Source organism: Cebus imitator, unplaced genomic scaffold (assembly GCF_001604975.1).
Source record: "Cebus imitator isolate Cc_AM_T3 unplaced genomic scaffold, Cebus_imitator-1.0 Scaffold304, whole genome shotgun sequence".
NCBI lineage: Eukaryota > Metazoa > Chordata > Mammalia > Primates > Cebidae > Cebus > Cebus imitator.
Window position 1 is genome coordinate 2,148,356 of NW_016107619.1, and position 19,798 is coordinate 2,168,153.

Sequence of the window (19,798 nt, forward strand, 5' to 3'; positions counted from 1 at the left end):
CCAGCCCCACCAGCCCCGCAAGCTCTGTTGGCAGGGAATCCTGCCTCAGGGAATCATGATCCAACACCCAAGAAAGTTTGCAGAAAAAGAGATTCCACCTTGCCTTCCCTCAAGGGTGGTGTTGAGCCCATTAAGCTTTTCCCCAGCAGTACACAGAGTAATCTTAGGGATTCTGGGGGGGGGGAAATACCCCAAATTCTGCTTCCTTATGCTTCACCACATGGCCCTAGGGCACACACACACTAATCAAGAACAGCCCCGGGCATCCTGTCACCCCCACAGTGCACCTGCAAACTGGCTTCTACAGCGACCCTGTCTTCCAAATGCGTCCATATCTTTCTAGGCCTCTTCTGTAATGTTAACCTGTTTGGCACTACCCAGAAATGCTAACATTTCTACCACTTTAATCTTAAGAGATTAAATCACACGCCACGACACTCCTGACAACAAACAGCATTTTAACCAGTAATTTATGATAGAAAGATTTTCAATCAATGGGCTAAGCCCTTTCCTGGTGATTTAAGAAACTGCCAGCCTCTATGGAGACTCTTCCATCAATTCCTCATCATTTAAAAGATACGATGGAGGACAAAAATCATCCAATTAAGTGACAATTCCAATGTGTAAATGTTATCATATTTTTTGCATTTGTGATATGGGCTCTACACTAGAAACACAACTTGTCTAATCTGAATGAGTTTTTTCAGGATTTTATCTTCAATATTTTGTTTGTGCCTCTTGATTTAGTAAACTCCCAGCCACTTTTTCCTTCCCTCCCTCCCCCCACCCACACACAAAATGTTTTTCATTATGACCTGAGACATTAATTCTGATTTTAGAGGTTTTAGATCATTTCTTCTAGGTGTTAATCAGTTCTGGCCATATGGTGAGCATGAGGTAATCATTATTACTTTACAATGAATGCCCTTAATTACATTTTCAGTAGTAATATTAGTCCTTCTGTTTATTTGAGTACCTAAGAGCTGCAGGCAACGTGATCTGAATTACACGGAGGACAAGCTCCCGCTGACTTTCTGTAAACTCGCATTAAGATTCTAACACGAGGCGACAGGAGTAGGTGAGGATAATGAACTCGAGGAAGGCGCTGCCTATTACACCCCCCGGCTGGCCCCTCTTTCACCTCCAGTTTGCTCCAGGCATTTTCTACTTAGCTGTGACCTTATGTGTGGTGATGGCAATCTGGTGGTCGGGAGCGGGGCACCCAGCCTATTTCTGAATTCTCCTGCTGACCCTGGGGAACCATGCGACTTGATTTTAGATATTGGTGGCAAAGTGTCGCTCTCCTTGACAGCATCCAGGAAAAGGTCATTACCTTTGCTAAAACGCAAGTGGGAGTTCAAAGCCTCAGCCTTGAAGAGTATCCCTGGGGACTTCCAGGACCCGAATGTGAATGCAAAGCCCTCTTGCCCAGCAGGGCGAGGTGCCCGAGTGATCTTCACCTGGGTGGGAGGGCAGTCACTGTTTGGGTCCACTTTAGGGGCAGTCGAGGTCAATTTAACTTACCATTTGCCACAGCAAGACATAAGGTAAGTTAATGGTTCTAAGATGAATCAACTGCTGTTTTAGCCAATCAGTGTCTCTTGAGAATTCATTCACGCCAGCAACCAATGTTTTTGACTTTAACACTGTTATGGAACTGGGCTTAAGAGCATTTAAGTAGAGAGAGAGAGATTAATTCACTGCCCCAAAGGAGGCCTGGAGTCATCTTAGAGAAAAGAATCCTTACAAAACACTCCACTGAGTATTCTTGTGTTTAACCTGAGTCATGTTGATTTGAAAAATTCCAGGATAAAAATTAAACGTCTTTACACAGTATGGCAGAAGGAATGGTCTTGTTCTCAGACTTTGTCTTCCCTGGAGACGGGTCCACAGGAAGCCTCTATCTTGGTCGCCCTTTGGCACAAGCTTTGCACCTGTTCCCTATCTCCTTGCTTAGATTTTTGCCGCTTCTCTCATTTTAAAGACTGGGATTTGTTGTTGTTTTAGAGATAGTATCCTGCTCTGTCACCCAAGCTGGAGTGCAGTGTCCCAGTTGTAGCTCACTACAGCATCAACCTCCTGGCTTCAAGTGATCCTCCCACAGCAGCCTCTCAAGTAGCTAGGACTACAGCCATGTGCCACCACCCTTGGCCAATTTTTTTTATTTTTTATAGAAATGAGGTCTTGCCATGTTGCCCAGGCTGATCTTGAACTCCTGGCCTTATACGATCCTCCCACTTCAGCCTCCTGAACTGTCACAATGCCCAGCAAGACCTGGATCTTTTTCTTTCTCTCTCCACCCCCAGGCTGGAGTGCAGTGGCACAATCTCAGCTCACTGCAACCTCCACCTCCCAGGTTCAAGTGATTCTCCTGCCTCAGCCTCCTGAGTAACTGGCCTTACAGGCACCTACCACCACACCCGATTAGTTTTTGTATTTTTAGTAGAGACAGGTTTCACCATATTGGCCAGGCTGGTCTCGAACTCCCAACCTTGTAATCTGCCTGCCTCGGCCTCCCAAAGTGCTGGGATTACAGGCATGAGCCACTGCGCCCGGCCAAGACCTGGATCTTTAACTATTTGCCTGTCTTTGATCTTTGACACCTCTTGACCCAAGCTTTGCCTTGCCTGACTAACCAGACCCCTGCCTCCCACTAGGCCTGCATTTTTGGTTAAAGTGTGAGCTCCCACTTTATATTTATCTCCAGCTTTGGATGTTCCATTTGATAGAAACCACAGTTTTCCCCACCTAGTTCTCCAGCCCTAATTTGTTTCTCCCATGTTGCAGTTCCTGGCTCCTTCCATTCACCCACACCCTGCTTGTGGCACAGTACCCAAAACTGACATATGCCACAGGCCAAGTATCTTCTGGCTGGTCATTTGAGGGCAGAGAGGATTTCATGACCTTTCCCTGGGAACAGCTGCATGAACTGCAGGGTCAGCAAGAGGGTCGTGTGTGCCTACTGCTAAGGTCAGCTGCAGATACCCCATGTCAGAGAAAGCCTATTTAGCATCAGAAGAATAAAAAGAAGAAAGTATCTCCTTGGTAGTACTTTGATGTGAACCAATACAATTACTCTCAACCAATAATCTGAATGATGAATATGAACGATAATCGATGTAGTGCTTAAAAGCAGGTGAGAAAAGATTATCACTGCCTAAAACTTCCTTTTAAAGGATACCACAAGTGAATGAGTGGAGCATAAAGGGTAAATATGATTTGGTTTTGCTTTGTTTTTGAGATGGAGTCTTGCTCTGTCACTCAGGCTGGAGCGCAGTGACTTTATCTCTGCTGGCTGCAATCTCCACCTCCTGGGTTCAAGCGATTTTCCTGTCTCAAACTCCCAAGTAGCTGGGATTTCAGGTGCATGCCACCACACCCGCCTAATTTTTGTACTTTTAGTAGAGATGGGGTTTCACCATGTTGGCCAGACTGGACTCGAACTCCTGATCTCAGGTAATCTGCCTGCCTCGACGTTTCAAAGTGTTGGGATTACATGTGTGAGCCACCATGCCAGCCAGGTAGATACGCTTTAAATCTTTTTTTCTTTTCTTTTTTTGAAACAGAGTTTTGCTCTTGTCACCCAGGCTGAAGTGTAATGGCAAAATCTCAGCTCACTGCAACCTCCTTCTCCCGGGTTCAAGCGATTCTCCTGCCTCAGCCTCCCGAATAGCTGGGATTACAGGCACCTACCACCACACCCAATTAATTTTTGTATATTTAGTAGAGATGGAGTTTCATCATGTTGACCAGGCTGATCTTGAACTCCTGACCTCAAGTGATCCACCCACCTCAGCCTCCCAAAGTGCTGGGATTACAGGCATAAGTCAACACACCTGGCCGATATGATTTAAATCTAATTAGATCACTGGAAGAGACAGCAAAGTCTCGAAGTGGTTGTCTAAGGATGGCACCATGGGTGACATATTATTTTTCCAAAACTCAGAATGTCTGAATTCTTTCTTTCTTTCTTTAGAGATAGAGTCTCACTCTTGTCACCCAGGCTGGAGTACAATGGCTCAATCTAGGCTCACTGCAACCTCCTCATCCTGGGTTCAAGCAACTCTCCTGCCTCAGCCTCCCAAGTAGTTGGGATTACAGGCGGCTGCCACCATGTCCGCCTAATTTTTTGTATTTTTCTATTAGGTTTCACCTAATAGAGATGGGGTTTCACCATGTTGGCCAGGCTGGTCTGGAACTCTTCACCTCAGGTGATCTGCCTGCCTCAGCCTCCCAGAGTGCTGGGATTACAGGTGTGAGCCACTGCGCCAGGCCTGAATTTCTGTAAGTAGAGAATCTACATTGCCTTCATAATAAAATGTTTTAAAGTTAGTTTTTATTTGAAATGTTAATTTGAAGTCAAAGTGCTTTTCCTCTGACTAGGTGTCTAATGCATTCAGGAAAGGCTGAGCATGAAGCCAGGGTTGGGGGAAAGAGCCTGTTTCGAGGGAACTGGAAGAACGGAGACTCCCAGCTGGGACTGATGGGAAAGTGTCAGAGCCCAGAGAGGCGCCTGCTGGAAAAGAAGTGACATGGTTGAATATCTGCCCTGCCAGGTGTCACGCTGGAATGTGATCCCCAAGGTTGGAGGTGGGACCTGGTGAGAGGCGACTGGACCGTGGAGGCGGATGCATCGTGGATGGTTTAGCACCATCCTCTCGGTGCTGTCCTTGCATTAGTGAGTGAGTCCTCATGAGATCGGTTAAGTGTGTGGTACCCTCTCTTGCTTTCTTGCTCTGACTCTCGCTGTCTGATGTGCCCGCTCCTACTTTGCCTTCCCCCATGAATGAAAGCTCCTTGAGGCCTCCCCAGAAGCCAAGCAGATGCCCGTGCCATGCTTCCTGTATAGCCTGCAGAACCATGAGCCAATTAAACCTCTTTTCTTTATAAATTACCCAGCCATAGGTATTTATAGCAATGCAAAGAACAGCCTAATACAAGAAGTAGGAGGAAAGACGACACCAACTTTCACGTAAGGATACTGAGATGACACCCAAGTAGAATGCAGCACAGTCATCATTTCATTTGCTTGGCAGAAGGAGGGTGACAGTTTGTAGGGAGACATACTTACAATCCAACCAAGTGATTTAGGGAAATATGAAACCAAATGGTTTAGGGAAAATATGATGAAATTCAATATATTTAAAATGGGGAATATATTCAATATAATATATTTCAGTCCAGTGTATCCTTAGAGAGTAAGGTTTAGCATGGTACCGCTATAGGTCATTTGTCTTCTATTCAAAAGAAGGATGATATCTATGTTAATGCTGTGGCTCAGGAACCCAACAGCAAGTGCATCCTGCACTCCCAGCCCCTCCTGCTTACATGAGACAGACGTGGACCATAAGACAGCATCCCCATCTCAACATGCTTGGGCCTGGGAATCATTAGGGACTCTTAAGAAGCAGAAAGTCCTGGCCAGGCGCAGTGGCTCACGCCTGTAATCCCAGCACTTTGGGAGGCCGAGGCAGGCAGAACATGAGGTCAGGAGAATGAGGCCATCCTGGCTAATATGGTGAAACCCTATCTCTACTAAAAATACAAAAAATAACCTGGGCGTGGTGGCACATGCCTGTAGTGCCAGCTACTTGGGAGGCCGAGGCAGGAGAATTGCTTTAACCTGGGAGGCAGAGGTTGCAGTGAGCCAAGATCGCACCACTGCACTCCAGCCTGGGTGACAGAGTGAAACTCTGTCTCAAAAAAATAAATAAATAAATAAATAAAAAGCAGCGTAAAGTCCTGACCACATAACAATAAGCACCAGCCTTTCACTTAATCGTCTCTGAATATTCACCAGATCCGTTTTTTTTGTTTGTTTGTTTATTTGTTTTTTGTGTCTTTCGAGACAAGCGGGAGTACAGCGGCACATTCACGGCTCACTGCAGCCTTGACCTCCTGGGTTCAAGCAATCGATCCTCCTGCTTCAGCCTCTTGAGAAGCTGAGACTACAGGTGCACACCACCGAGCCCAGCTAATTTTCTTTGTAATATATATTTAGAGACAGGGTCTTGCTATTTTGCCCAGGCTGGTCTCAAACTCCTGTGCTCGAGTGATCCTCCTGCTTCAGCTTTCCAAAGTGCTGGGATTACAGGCATGAGCCACTGTGCCTGGACTGCTTCCTCCTTTTAACCTATGCTATTCCTATTTTACCTTGACCTTAAAGCTGATTACATTTCATATTATGAGAGGTCCTGTGGCTTACCCAGGTCAGAAGCACTAAATTTATCACATCAACCAATGATTAACCATGATCACAGATTACTGAGAATACTGGCAAGAAAATGAGTAACTACAAAATGACAACAGGTTGTGTGTAATTTAATTTTTTTCAATAGATTTTAGATTAACATTAAACATTCCAGTTATAATCGCTATTCTGCAGTTGATGCAGAGTTTGAGTTTTAAAAAAAGAACTGTCTTCACAGAAATGTGGACTTATAAAATATATTTTATATAATAAACTTTATATTTTTAGAGCTATTTTAGGTCCACAGTAAAACTGAGCAGAAAAGAGATTTCCAGTACGTCTTGCCCTCATGCATGCACAACCTCCCTCCCTGTCCACTTCCCCCACCAGAGTGGTAGATTTTTCACAACTGATGAAGCAACATTGATGTATTATCACCCGAAGTCCATAGTTTAGATTACAGTGGGTTTGGACAAATACATAAGGTCATGCATTTACCGTTACAGTCTCATTTACTGCTGTATCAGTCCGTTCTCACACTGCTCATACCCAAGACTGGGCAATTTACAAAAGCAAGAAGTTTCAATGGACTCACAGTTCCACATGGCTGGGGAAGCCTCACAATCATGGCAGAAGGCAAGGAAGAGCAAGTCACATCTTATATGGATGGCCCAGACAAAGAGAGAATAAGAAAGACACAAAAGCAGAAACCCCCAATAAAACCCTCAGATCTCATGAGACTACCCACTACCAAGAGAACAGTATGGGGGAAACTGCCTCCGTGATTCAATTATCTCCCAACGGGTCCCTCCCACAACACTTGGGAATTATGGGAGCATAGTTCAAGATGAGATCTGGTGGGGGGACACAGCCAAACTAAATCAACTGCCTTAAAAATCCTCTGTGCTTCATCTTTTCCTTCCTTCCTCCCTCCCCGCCTCTACTCCTTGGCAACCACTGATCATTTTGCTGTCTCCATAGTTTAGTCCCTTCCAGAATGTCACGTAGTTGGAATCCTACAGACCATGGCCTTTTCAGATTGGATTCTTTCACTTAGCAATATTCATGTAAGCTTCCTTCAGGCCTATCCATGACTTGATAACCCATTTCCTCTTAGTGCTGAATAATATTCCATTGTCTGGGCATACCACAGTTTATTTTTTCATTTACCTACTGGAGAACATCTTGGATGCTTCCAAGTTTGAGCCAATTACGCATAAAACTGCCACCAACATCTGTATGGATATTTTGTGTGGAGATACACACACACACACACACACACACACATGCACACACACACATATATATAAAATATATACATATTTTTATATATTTAACAAAAAATAATTAAAATATATTCAAAATGTATTTAAATATATATATACACATATACATATATATATATATGTATTATATATATATATATTTTTTTTTTTTTGAAATGGAGTCTCACTCTGCTGCCCAAGCTGGAATGCAGTGACACAATCTCTGCTCACTGCAACCCCTGCCCCCCAGGTTCAATCGATCCTCCTGCTTCAGCCTCTTGAGAAGCTGAGACTACAGGTGCACACCACCGAGCCCAGCTAATTTTCTTTGTAATATATATTTAGAGACAGGGTCTTGCTATTTTGCCCAGGCTGGTCTCCTGCCTCAGTCTCCTGAGAAACTGAATTATGGGTGCCTGCCATCGCACGTGGCTAATTTTTGTATTTTTAGTAGAGACGAGGTTTCACCATCTTGGCCAGGCTGGTCTTGAACTCCTGACCTCACGATCCACCCACCTCAGCCTCCCAAAGTGCTGGAATTACAAGCGTGAGCCACCACACCCAGCCTCCAAAAATATTTTTTAGACAAAAGTCATCAGATAATATAACAAGAATCTTCATGGTACTCCCCAGCATACTTGCCTAGTCTTTCCCAACCTCTTCCCAAAAAGTAACCATTATTCTGAATTTGTTGTGGATCCTTCCCTTCCCTTGCATTTCTTATATGCTACCTACTTATATATGTATCCTTAAACAACACAGCGTATTTTCACATGTTTTCAGCTTTATATCAGTGATATTACACACAGATTATTTTGCAATCTGCCTTCCTCCTCTCCTTCCCCATCCCTTATATGAGGCTTTTGAAATGCATCCATATTGAAATGTGCAGTCCACTCAATTTCATTGCTGTTTTGTGTGCCGTTCTGTAAGCATCCCACAGCCTGGTTTTCTATTCCTTTGTCGATGGACACTTAGGTTGCTCCCAGATTGTTGCCACAGTTGCCAACAATTAGATTACAAACAACGCTAGCAGAAACATCCTGGTACATGACGACTCTGGCACTTAAGCAAAACTTTCTCTGGGACAGTGCTACTCAAAATATTGGTCTGAGAGCTGTTTGTTTCTAGTAAATCAATGCCCTGCTTCCTTAATCAAGAAAATCTTACTATGAAACAAACATCAGCTAAACTAGATGCTCTGTTGTGTGATAAAGTTAATATACGATATTCTGGTGCAAGTTCTTCCTTCTTATGGCAAAACTGACACTATATATATGTATATACATATATATATATACACACACATATGATACATACATAGAGAATATATCCAGGAATGACACTAATTAACTATTAATTAATTAATTAATTTGAGACAGAGTCTCACTCTTGTTGCCCAGGCTGGAATGCAAGGACATGATCTTGACTCACTGCAGTCTCCACCTCCCAGGTTCAAGCAATTCTCCTGCCTCAGCCTCCCAAGTAGCTGGGCACAGGCATGCACCACCACACCCAGCTAATTTTTGTATTTTTAGTAGAGATAGGCTTTTACCATGTTTCCCAGGATGGTCTTGAACTCCCGACCTCAAATGATCTACCCATCTAGGCCTCCCAAAGTGCTGGGTTACAGGCGTGACCCACTGTGCCAGCCAGGAGTCAAATTATTGAGCAAGATGCAGAATGGTCTAGTTTCTAAATTATGGTGAACTGCTCCCACAGCCTAGTACCTAATATCACAGTATTAATTCCTATAACTCTGAAATCCTAAGAAACAGGTCCACCTCAAACATTACAGGGCCTGAGACAAGAACACAAATGAAACCCCTGAACAATATGTCTAAATATTTAAAAGTTCAAAGTCATGTGAATAAACTGTTAAATATCTTCTATCCTTCTACCTTGACAAAAATGCCTTTTTTTTTTTGAGATAGAGTTTTACTCTTGTTGCTCAGGATGGAGTGCAATGACACAATCTCAGCTCACTGCAACCTCTGCCTCCTGGGTTCAAGTGATTCTCCTGCCTCAGCCTCCCAAGTAGCTGGGATTACAGGCATGCACCACCACACCCAGCTAATTTTGTATTTTTAGTAGAGACGTGGTTTCTCTATGTTGGTCAAGCTGGTCTCGAGCTCCCAACCTCAGGTGATCTACCTGCCTCAGCCTCCCAAAATGCTGGAATTACAGGCATGAGCCACCACACCCGGCTAACAAAAATGCTTTTATAACAGCCTGGAAGGCCAGGTTCAAATTTAGAATTCTCCACCCTGGAATGTGGGTGGCTGTGGAGAGCTGACCCTTGACCCCTGACGTGCAGCCCTTCTACTCTCTTCCCATCTCCAGCTCCACCCTGTACCTCAAGGATCTCCTGTGTGTGTCTACAGACATGCAGCTTACGAGTCCAAACTCCATCTTCATGCCCATAAACAGGCACCCATGGCCACTTTGGGAGGACAGGCTGCATGTGGGGAAGAGCCTCCTCTATCCCTGGAAGTGAACTCAGAACTGCTTAGAGGATTTCAGAACTCAGAACTGCTTAGAACTGCCCCGTGGTTTTGTGGTAGGAGAACAGGCTCCAATGAGCATATTCTCTCGTCTCTGGGTACCTCTGGTTGTTAGGGGATGGGTAGAACTAGAGTAAGTTCATAGTTGAGCCTCTAAATAGGCGCGGTGGTTCATGCCTGTAATCCCAGCACTTTGGGAGGCCGAGGTGGCTAGATCACTTGAGGTCAGGAGTTTGAGGCTAGCCTGGCCAACATGGTGAAACCTCATCTCTACTAAAAATATTTTAAAAATAGCTAGTGATGGTGGCAGTACCTGTAATTCCAGCTACTCAGGAGGCTGAGGCAGGAGAATCACTGAAACTGGGAGACAGAGGCTGCAGTGTGCCAATATCATGCTATTGCACTCCAGCCTGGGCAACAGAGCAAGACTCAGTCTCAAAAAACAAAAATAAAAAATGAAATGAAATAAATTAAGCCCAGAGCAGGGACCCCTCTGGCCAGGATATAAGGGCAATACTGGGAATTTATTACTCTCAGTGAAGTTTTCAAATTGTCAGTGTTTTGTTGTTCATGGTACTTGTTAAGATAAAAATCTGTTATGTACCTATATTCATTTCCCCATTTTAATTCTTTATTTTGCCTATATTCATCTTATTTTGTGTTTTCTTGATCTGTTTTCCCAGAGTTCTAACTTAACAATCTTTCAAAGGATCAGCTTTTGGCTTGGTTCGTCTTTATTTTTATGCTTTCTCCAGTCTTTTGACTTCTTTAATAGCGTTTGTTTTGTTTTGTTTTGTTTTGTTTTTTTAAGTTCATTTGATTTAACCTTTCTTGTTGCCTAATTTATTCTGAGCAAACAATCTTCCCTAAATACTGTTTTGGCAGTTTCCTGCCAATTTTAAAAGATGATGTTTTCATTATTGCCTAGTTCTACATATTTTGTATTTTTATAATTTTTAAATCCTTTTAAATTTATGATTTTTTTTAAGTCTTTTCTTATCTACAGAAAGGGCATTCCAAAAAATTTATGATTCTTTAGTATCATGTTATTTTCCGAATTGGCTGGCTTTTTTAACTTTTTTCATTTTTTTGAGACAGTCTCACTCTGTTGCCCAGGCTGAAGTGCAGTGGCACAATCTCTGCTCACTGCAGACTTCACCTCCCAAGCTCAAGCCATCCTCCCACTTCAGCCTCCTAAGTAGCTGGGACTTCAGGCATACACCGCCATACCCGTCTAAATTTTTGTATTTTTTGTAAAGACAGGGTCTCACCATCTTGCTCATGCTGGTCTTGAACTCCTGGACTCAAGCAATCCACCCACCTCAGCCTCCCAAAGTACTGGGATCACAGGAATGAGCCACATCAGGAGGGCCTTTTTAAGCAACCCATTTGTTATTTGTTAGTAGTTTTTATTGTGATATAGTTAGAGAACATATTTTTTGTTTCTGTGGAGTTTTTGTTTTGTTTTGTTTTGTTTTAGAGACAGGGTCTCTAGCACTGAAACCTTTAACGTGATCAGTTAAAAAAAAAAAAAAAGAGACGGGGCCTCACTCTGTTGCCCAGGCTAGAGTACAGTATTGCAATCATGGCTCACTATAATCTCGAACTCCTGGGCTCAAATAATTCTTCCACCTCAGCCTCCTGAGCAGCTACAACTACAGGCACACACTCCCATGCTCAGCTGATTTTTTTTTTTTTTTTTTTTGAGACATAGTCTCACTCTGTCACCCCAGGCAGTAGTACGATCTCAGCTCACTGCAACCTCTGCCTCCCGGTTCAAGTGATTCTCCTGTCTCAGCCTTCTTGAGTATCTGGGACTACAGGCACACACCACCATGCCCAGCTAATTTTCGTATTTTTTAGTAGAGACAGAGTTTCACCATATTGGTCAGGCTGGTCTTGAACTCCTGACCGTAGGTGATCCACCTGCCTTGGCCTCCCAGAGTGCTGGGGTTACAGGTGATTTTTTTTGGTTTTTGTAGAGACAGGGTCTCACTATGTTACCCAAACTGGTCTCAAACTCCTGGCCTCAAGCGATCCTCCTGCCTCAGCCTGCCAAAGCACTGGGATTACAGGCATGAGCCACAGCACCTGGCCCAAATGGAGTTATCTCTGGAATGCTAGAGTGGTTTATCATTGGAAAATCTCTACGAATCTCTTTGTCAGTTTATCTGATTGAGATTTAAATTATATGATTTTTCTCAGTTTTTACAGAAAAAGCTTCATAAAATTCAATATTCATTCACCATTATGTTCTTTTTTTACATGTGAAAATAAGAGAACTCTCTTAATTTGATAAAGGGCATCTACAGCAGCCATTATAGTTAATACCAAAATGTTGAAGGCATTATCTCTAAGATTGATAATGAGAAGTCAAGGCCGGGATGCAGTGGCTCAGACCCGTCAACCCAGCACTTTGAGGGCCAGTACGGGCGGACCACTTGAGGCCAGGAGTTTGAGACCAGCCTAGCCAACGTAGTGAAACCCCATCTCTACTAAAAACACAAAAACTAGCCAGGCATGGTGGTCTATCTCTGCAATCCCAGCTACTCAGGAGGCTGAGACATGAGAATTGCTTGAACCCAGAAGGTAGTTGCTATAGTGAGCCAAGATCGTGCCACTGCACTTCAGCCTGGGCAACAGAGCAAGACTCCATCTCAAAAAATAAAAAGGAAAAATCAAGGATTCCTGCTATCAACACTTCTGTTCAGATTTGTACCAAAATTCCTGGCAAGGGCAGTAAAGCAAGAAAAAGAAACAAGAATTATAGGAATTGGAAAAGAAAAAACAAAACTGCCTTTATCCACAGATGATATAATTGTCTGCCTTAAAAAAATACAAAAATAATCTAAAGATAAACTGTTGTATTAATTTTAACATTTAGCAAAGCTGTTGAATACAAAATAAGTATGTGAACTCAATTACATGTCTATATACCAGCCACAGTTAGAAAAGTAATATATTTTTTAAAGAGTCATCTTTTCCAGATTCCTGTAGGATAATGGCTACTTCCTAGTCTGAAATTCTCCATTTATTCTCCAAAAGGCATAAAGATCAACAAGAAAAGCAAATGAAACCATACAAAAAGGCATGTCGACATCATCACAAAGAGAACGCTACAAATGTCAATTCACATGCAAGAGAGGAAATAAACAGACCAAACCAGCAGGCCCAGCCCCAGAGCCCACACTGGAGCAGTTAGCACGGAACACATAGAAATGAGGAAACGGAAGCCAGGAGCCTAGCGGTGGCAGAATACAGATAAAACATTACAACCAGAATGAAAGGGTCCCACTCAGGATGGAGGAAATCTCAGAGGAGCTCTGAGATCAAGCTGATCTGGCTACTAAAGATTCAAAAGGAGGCCAGGCTCAGTGGCTCATGCCTATAATCCCAGCACTTTGGGAGGCCAGGAGTTCGAGAATAGCCTGGCCAACATGGTGAAACCCCATCCCTACTAAAAATATAAAAATTGGCCAGAAATCATTTGAACCTGGGAAGCAGAGGCTGCAATGAGCCAAGATCATGCCACTCCACTCCAGCCTGGGCAACAGAGCAAGACTCTATCTCAAAAAAAAAAAAAGAAAGAAAGAATCAAAAGGAAGAAAGGTACCAGAGAGTGTGCAGGATCCTGGAGGCAGCATTAGGAAGGCACCACTTCTGAGTGAGAAGGCAATTTGGAAGAGGAGGCATCTATTGAAGAGAAAAGGCAAAGTTAAGCAGTGGAAATTATAGATGCACAGAAACAAAGAAGTCATAAAATTGGAAATACAGTGACCTTCCCAGGCACCAAAAAATAAGTCATTTGTTAAAGAACCTGTACTTCACCCTACCAACAGGAGAGAGCATTCTTAAACTAAGAAACCAACTAAGAAACCTCATCAGTCATTCTAATCCCTCACTCACTCCATAGACACATGTGTTAATGGGCTGATCAAGAAAACTCCAAGACAATTTATAGAACTACCATTTAATCCAGCAATCCCACTACTGTGTATCTACCCAGAGAAAAAGAAGCCACTACACGAAAAAGATACTTGCACATGCATGTTTATAGCAGCACAATTCAAAACTGCAAAAATATGGAACCAGCCCAAATGTCCATCAATCAATGATTTGACAAAGAAATTGAGATATATATATCCCACGGAATACTACCCAGCCATAAAAAAGAATGAAATAATGGTATTTGTAGCAACCTGGATGGAATTAGGAAACATTATTATTTTTTTTTTTTTGAGATGGAGTCTCTCTATGTTGCCCAGATTGGAGTGCAGTGGTGTGATCTCAGCTCACTGCAACATCCACCTCCCAGATTCAAGCAATTCTCCTGCCTCAGCCTCCCAAATAGCTGGAATTATGGGTACCCACCACCCCACCCAGCTGATTTTTGTATTTTTAGTAAAGAGGGTTTTTCACCATGTTGACCAGGCTGGTCTCAAACTCCTGACCTCAAGTGATCTGCCCACCTCAGCCTCCCAAAGTGCTGGGATTATAGGCATGAGCCACCATGCCCGGCTTAGGGATCATTATTCTAAGTGAAGTAACTCGGGAATGGAAAACCAAACATCAAATTAAAACTTACAAGTTCTCACTTATAAGTTGAAGCTAAGCTGTGACGATGCAAAGGCTTATGATACAATGGACTTTGGGGACTTGGGGGAAAGGGTGGGAAGCGGGTAAGGAATAAAAGACTTCACTTTGGATACAGTGTACACTGCTCAGGTGATGGGTGCACCGAAATCTCACAAATCACCACTAAATAACTTATTCATGTAACTAAACACCACCTGTTCCCCCAAAACCTATTAAAATTTTTTTTTAAATCCAAGATACTTTAAAATGAACAGAAAAAGGCAGACAACCTCCATAGGAAGTTCCTACAAGAAGAAAACAGGAAGAATCCAAATTTTTCCACCAATAAAAATAGTTCCCCAAAAAAGCAGAGAAAAACTGTAGCACATGCTTCAACATGAATTAAGTATAATTACACTAGCAGCAGTGTATATACACAAATATCAAAAAAATACCATGAATAAGAAACCTCCAATAGAAGCCGAGCGCTGTGGCTTATGCCTGTATTCTCAGCTCTTTGGGAAGCCAAGGTGGGTGGAACACCTGAGGTCAAGAGTTCAAGACCAGCCTGGCCAACATGGTGAAACCCCATTTCTACTAAACATACAAAAATTAGACAGGCTTGATGGCAGAGACCTGTAGTCACAGCCACTTGGGGGGCTGAGGCAGGAGAATTGCTTGAACTCAGGAAGTCAAGGCTGCAGTCAGCCAAGGTGGCATCACCGTGCTCCAACCTGGAGGATGACAAAATGAGACCCCGTCTCCAAAAAAAAAAAAAAGGTATGTAGGCCAGGTATGGTGGCTCATGCCTGTAATCCCAGCACTTTGGGAGGTCCAGGCGGGTGGATCATGAGGTCAAGAGATCAAGACCATCCTGGCCAACATGGTGAAACCCCATCTCTATAAAAAAAATGAAATAAAATAAAATAAAAATAAAGATATGTAAAACAATTCATTTAGCTCAGAAAAACACAGTGAAAGAAAAGACAAAATCATGTCAGGAATTAAGACCAAATTACAAGGTATTCAGAGGAGAATAGCGGAATAAAAGCACCTAAGACAGTGAGCAATCGTGGCCTACTCTGGCTGTGCCCATCATTAAGCCATTGATGTCTCAGCTCCAACCCCTTCCTTCTATGCTCAGCTTTGTGATGTCAGGACAGCTACAACTGCATTTTGCTTTGCCAGCTGGACCCAGGTTGGCTTTTGGCAATAAGGGGAGCAAAAGGTAGGCTGCAAGGCTGGAGGGGGAGGAGAGGATGAGTTTCCTCCTATCTGCTCCTGTGAGCGTCACACTAGCAACGCTTCTTCACTCTGGCAGCAGCACTTCCTTTCTGTAGAAGCATTTGAACGTGGTTTGCAGTCTGCAATTTTTGCAGTCCTTGTAGACCCGACCTCATACCGCCCATCTCATATTCACCAGAACCAGCGGAGCAGAGCCCCCACCTCACTGAAGGGCTGAGTTTTCGCTGCCGGTGCCCCACCTCTAAGTTCCTACTTGTTCCCCTTTCCTACTGTTTCTTTAACCCTGGAGTAGAAGCTGCAGTTGCTACCTGGATGAGACCTTAGAGTTCTTTTTACCCTGTTATAGCTTTATAATGAACGCATTTTTACCTAGTTAACATTTTTATATTAAATTCTTAATGTAAAAGAATTGGGCTACCAACTTCAGAATCACCTGGATGTTTAGTAGAAAGCAGATGCTGTAGGTTCCACACGAGCTGCAGTGACCCAGCATCTCTGTACCTGAGGTATTTTTAACCTCACCTACAGAGGTTACAAAAATGTTCAAATAACTTGTGTGTGTACCATCTCTTGGCCAGACTCTGACTCCAGTGGTGAACTTAAATAGAAAAGTAATTCCTTGAGATGATCCTGGGCAGTTTATAGGATGAACAGAACGGCCTGAGAACGAGACTTAAACACATGGACGCCCAGCCATGTTCACCCTGCAGGAGTCACCTGGGTAGGACACGCTGCTAATCCCTTTTCCGTTGCTGCAACCACCGTCAGCACCACGAATCCCAACACGCAGAAGATTAGGAACAGACAGGTAAGGCTCGCTCTGCAGGTAGGTAGGCACAGGGCAGTAAAGAAATTCAGAGAGGGGCAGGGGGCACCAAGATGGCCGAGAAGCCAGCACCGGAATGCAGCTCCCAGCGAATGAGACGCAGAGGGCTAAACGAGGTGACAGGTTCGTTTCCGTGGGACTGATAGGGCTCTGAGATTAGGCCCAGGGAAGGAGCCGCAGGGCGAGAGCCGTCCAGGGGAGCAAATAAGATGGGGTGGGCACATCCCCACCGGAAACGTGCAGCCAGCTAGGAGGGCTGGGGGACTTCACCCCCTCAGTGCTCCGTTTGGGATCCTGTACTTACCTCATCTCTCCTGCACCCCACGGTCCATGAGAGCCTTGCCGGACGGTGGAGCGCTGTGGGTAGTCCCAGCGGCTACTGCAGGAAGCGGCAAGCTGCTGCAAGGACCTGGGCGGGGGTTTGGACTAAGGCCAGCGGGACGGAGCCTCCCACAGAGGGAGGCAGAGTTGAAAGCTGGGAAACTGACCTTAAGGCCTGGCAGGCTCCACCTCCACAGAACTCAAACTGAAGCCCTCGCTAGAGAGCTTGGCAGCAAATACACCAGCCTGACCCCAAACAGGAAGATCCAGCTGGGGAAGGAGAGATGCCATGGGGAAGGCTGGGCCCATCTCACCTGCAAACAAACTCCAGGGAAGGACCACCCACCCAGCAACCTGACTGAACCCGAGAGCCCAGCCACGCCCTCTACAGGCCAAAAAAGATACAGCTCCAACCTCAACAGAAAAGAAGTCCACTCAGAGACTCCTCCTGAAATCACCAACTTCAAAGATTAAAGGGAGATAAATCCACGAAGATGGGAAAAAAAACAGCACAAAAAGGTTGAAACCATCAAAGAACAGAACACCTCTTCTCCTCCCAGGGATCACAACTCCTCATCATTAAGGGAACAAAAAAAGACAGAAAATAAATGAGTTTGACAAATTGACAGAAGCAGGCTTCAGAAGGTGAGTAACAACAAACTTCTCTGAGTTAAAAGACCATGTTCTAACCCAATGCAAAGAAACTAAGAACCCTGAAAAAAGGTTAGATGAAATGCTAAGTAGAATAACTGGCTTAGAGAAGAACATAAATGACTTGATGGAGCTGAAAAACACAGCACGAGAACTTCGCGAGGCATACACAAGTTTCAACAGCTGAATCGATCAAGCAGAAGAAAGGATATCAGAGATAGAAGATAAAATCAATGAAATAAAACGAGAAGGCAATATTAGAGAAAATAGAGTGAAAACAAACAAACAAACAAACAAAGCCTCCAAGAAATATGGGATTATGTGAAAAAACTTAATCTACACTTGATCACTTGATCGGCATACCTGAATGTGATGGGGAGAATGAATCTAAGTTGGAAAACACTCTTCAAGGTATTATCCAAGAGAACTTTCCCAACCTAGCAAGGCAGGCCAACATTCAAATCCAGGAAATACAGAGAACACCATAAAGATATTCCTCAAGAAGAGCAACCCCAAGGCACATAATTATCAGATTCACCAGGGTTGAAATGAAGGAAAAAATCCTAAGGGCAGCCAGAGAGAAAGGTCGAGTCACCCACAAAGGAAAGACCATCAGACTCACAGCAGATCTCTTGGCAGAAATCCCACAAGCTAGAAGGGAGTGGGGGCCAATATTCAACATCCTTAAAGAAAAGAACTTTCAACCCAGAATTTCACATCCAGCCAAACTAAGCTTCATAAGGGAAGGAGAAATAAAATCCTTTACAGACAAGCAATTGCTGAGAGATTTTGTCATCACAAGACCTGCCTCACAGTAGCTACTGAAGGAAGTACTAAACAGGAAAAGGCACAACCAGTACCAGCCACTGCAAAAACGTACCAAATGATAAAGAATAATGACACAATGAAGGAGCTACATCAGTTAATGGGCAAAACAACCAGCCAGTAACAAAATGGCAGGATCAAATTCAAACATAACAATATTAACGTTGAATGTAAATGGCCTAAATGCCCCAATCAAAAGACACAGACTGGCAAACTGGATAAAAAGTCAAGACCCATCAGTGTGCTGTATTCAGGAGACCCATCTCACATGCAAAGACTGACATAGACTCAAAATAAAGGGATGGAAGCAGATTTACCAAGCAAATGGAAATAAAAAAAAAAAAGCAGGGGTAGCAATCCTAGTCTCTGATAAAATGGACTTTAAACCAACAAAGATCAAAAGAGACAAAGAAGGGCATTATATAATGGTAAAAGGACCAATGCAACAAGAAGAGGTAACTATCCTAAATATTTATGCACCCAATGCAGGAGCACCCAGATACATAAAGCAAGTTCTTAAAGACCTACAAAGAGACTTAGACTCCCGCACAATAATAGTGGGAGACTTTAACACTCCACTGACAATATTGGGCAGATCAATGAGACAGAAAGTCAACAGGACATCCAGGACTTGAATGCAGATTTGGACCAAGTGGACCTAATAGACATTTACAGGACACTCCACCCCAAATCCACAGAATACACATTCTTCTCAGCACCACATTGCACTTACTCCAAAATTGACCACATAATTGGAAGTAAATCACTCCTCAGCAAATGCAAAAGAACAGAAATTCTAACAGTCTCTGAGACCACAGTGCAATCAAATTAGAACTCAGGATTAAGAAAAGCACTCAATCCCACACAATCACATGGAAACTGAACAAGTTGCTCCTGAATGATGAATGAATAAACAATGAAATGAAGGCAGAAATAAAAATGTCCTTTGAAACCAAGGAGAATAAAGACACAATGTACCAGATCCCATGGGACACATTGAAAGCAGTGTCTAGTGGGAAATTTATAGCAATAAATGCCCACATGAGAAACGAGGAAAGATCCAAAATCAACACCCTATCATCAAAATTGAAAGAGCTAGAGGAGCAATATCCAAAAACACTCAAAAGCAAGCAGAAGACAAGAAATAACTAAGATCAGTGCAGAACTGAAGGAGATAGAAACACAAAAAAACCCTTCAAAAAAATCAATAAATTCAGGAGATGGTTTTTTGAAAAGATCAACAAAATAGACTGCTAGCTAGACTAATAAAAAACGATAGGCCAGGCACGGTGGCTCAAGCCTGTAATCCCAGCACTTTGGGAGGCCAAGGCAGGTGGATCACAAGGTCAAGAGATCGAGACCATCCTGGTCAACATGGTGAAACCCCGTCTCTACT

At 43.5% G+C, this 19,798-nt stretch overlaps 1 protein-coding gene across 1 annotated transcript in view; it reads left to right on the forward strand.

Moving 5' to 3' along the window:
- Nucleotides 1-1,262: 1,262 nt before the first annotated feature.
- CUNH7orf33 (chromosome unknown C7orf33 homolog) overlaps nucleotides 1,263-19,798 on the forward strand; it is a 32,306-nt gene continuing 13,770 nt past the window's right edge. The window contains 1 exon segment of the mRNA XM_017502915.2: nucleotides 1,263-1,547. Within this exon segment, the coding sequence (XP_017358404.2) occupies nucleotides 1,263-1,547 (285 nt within the window).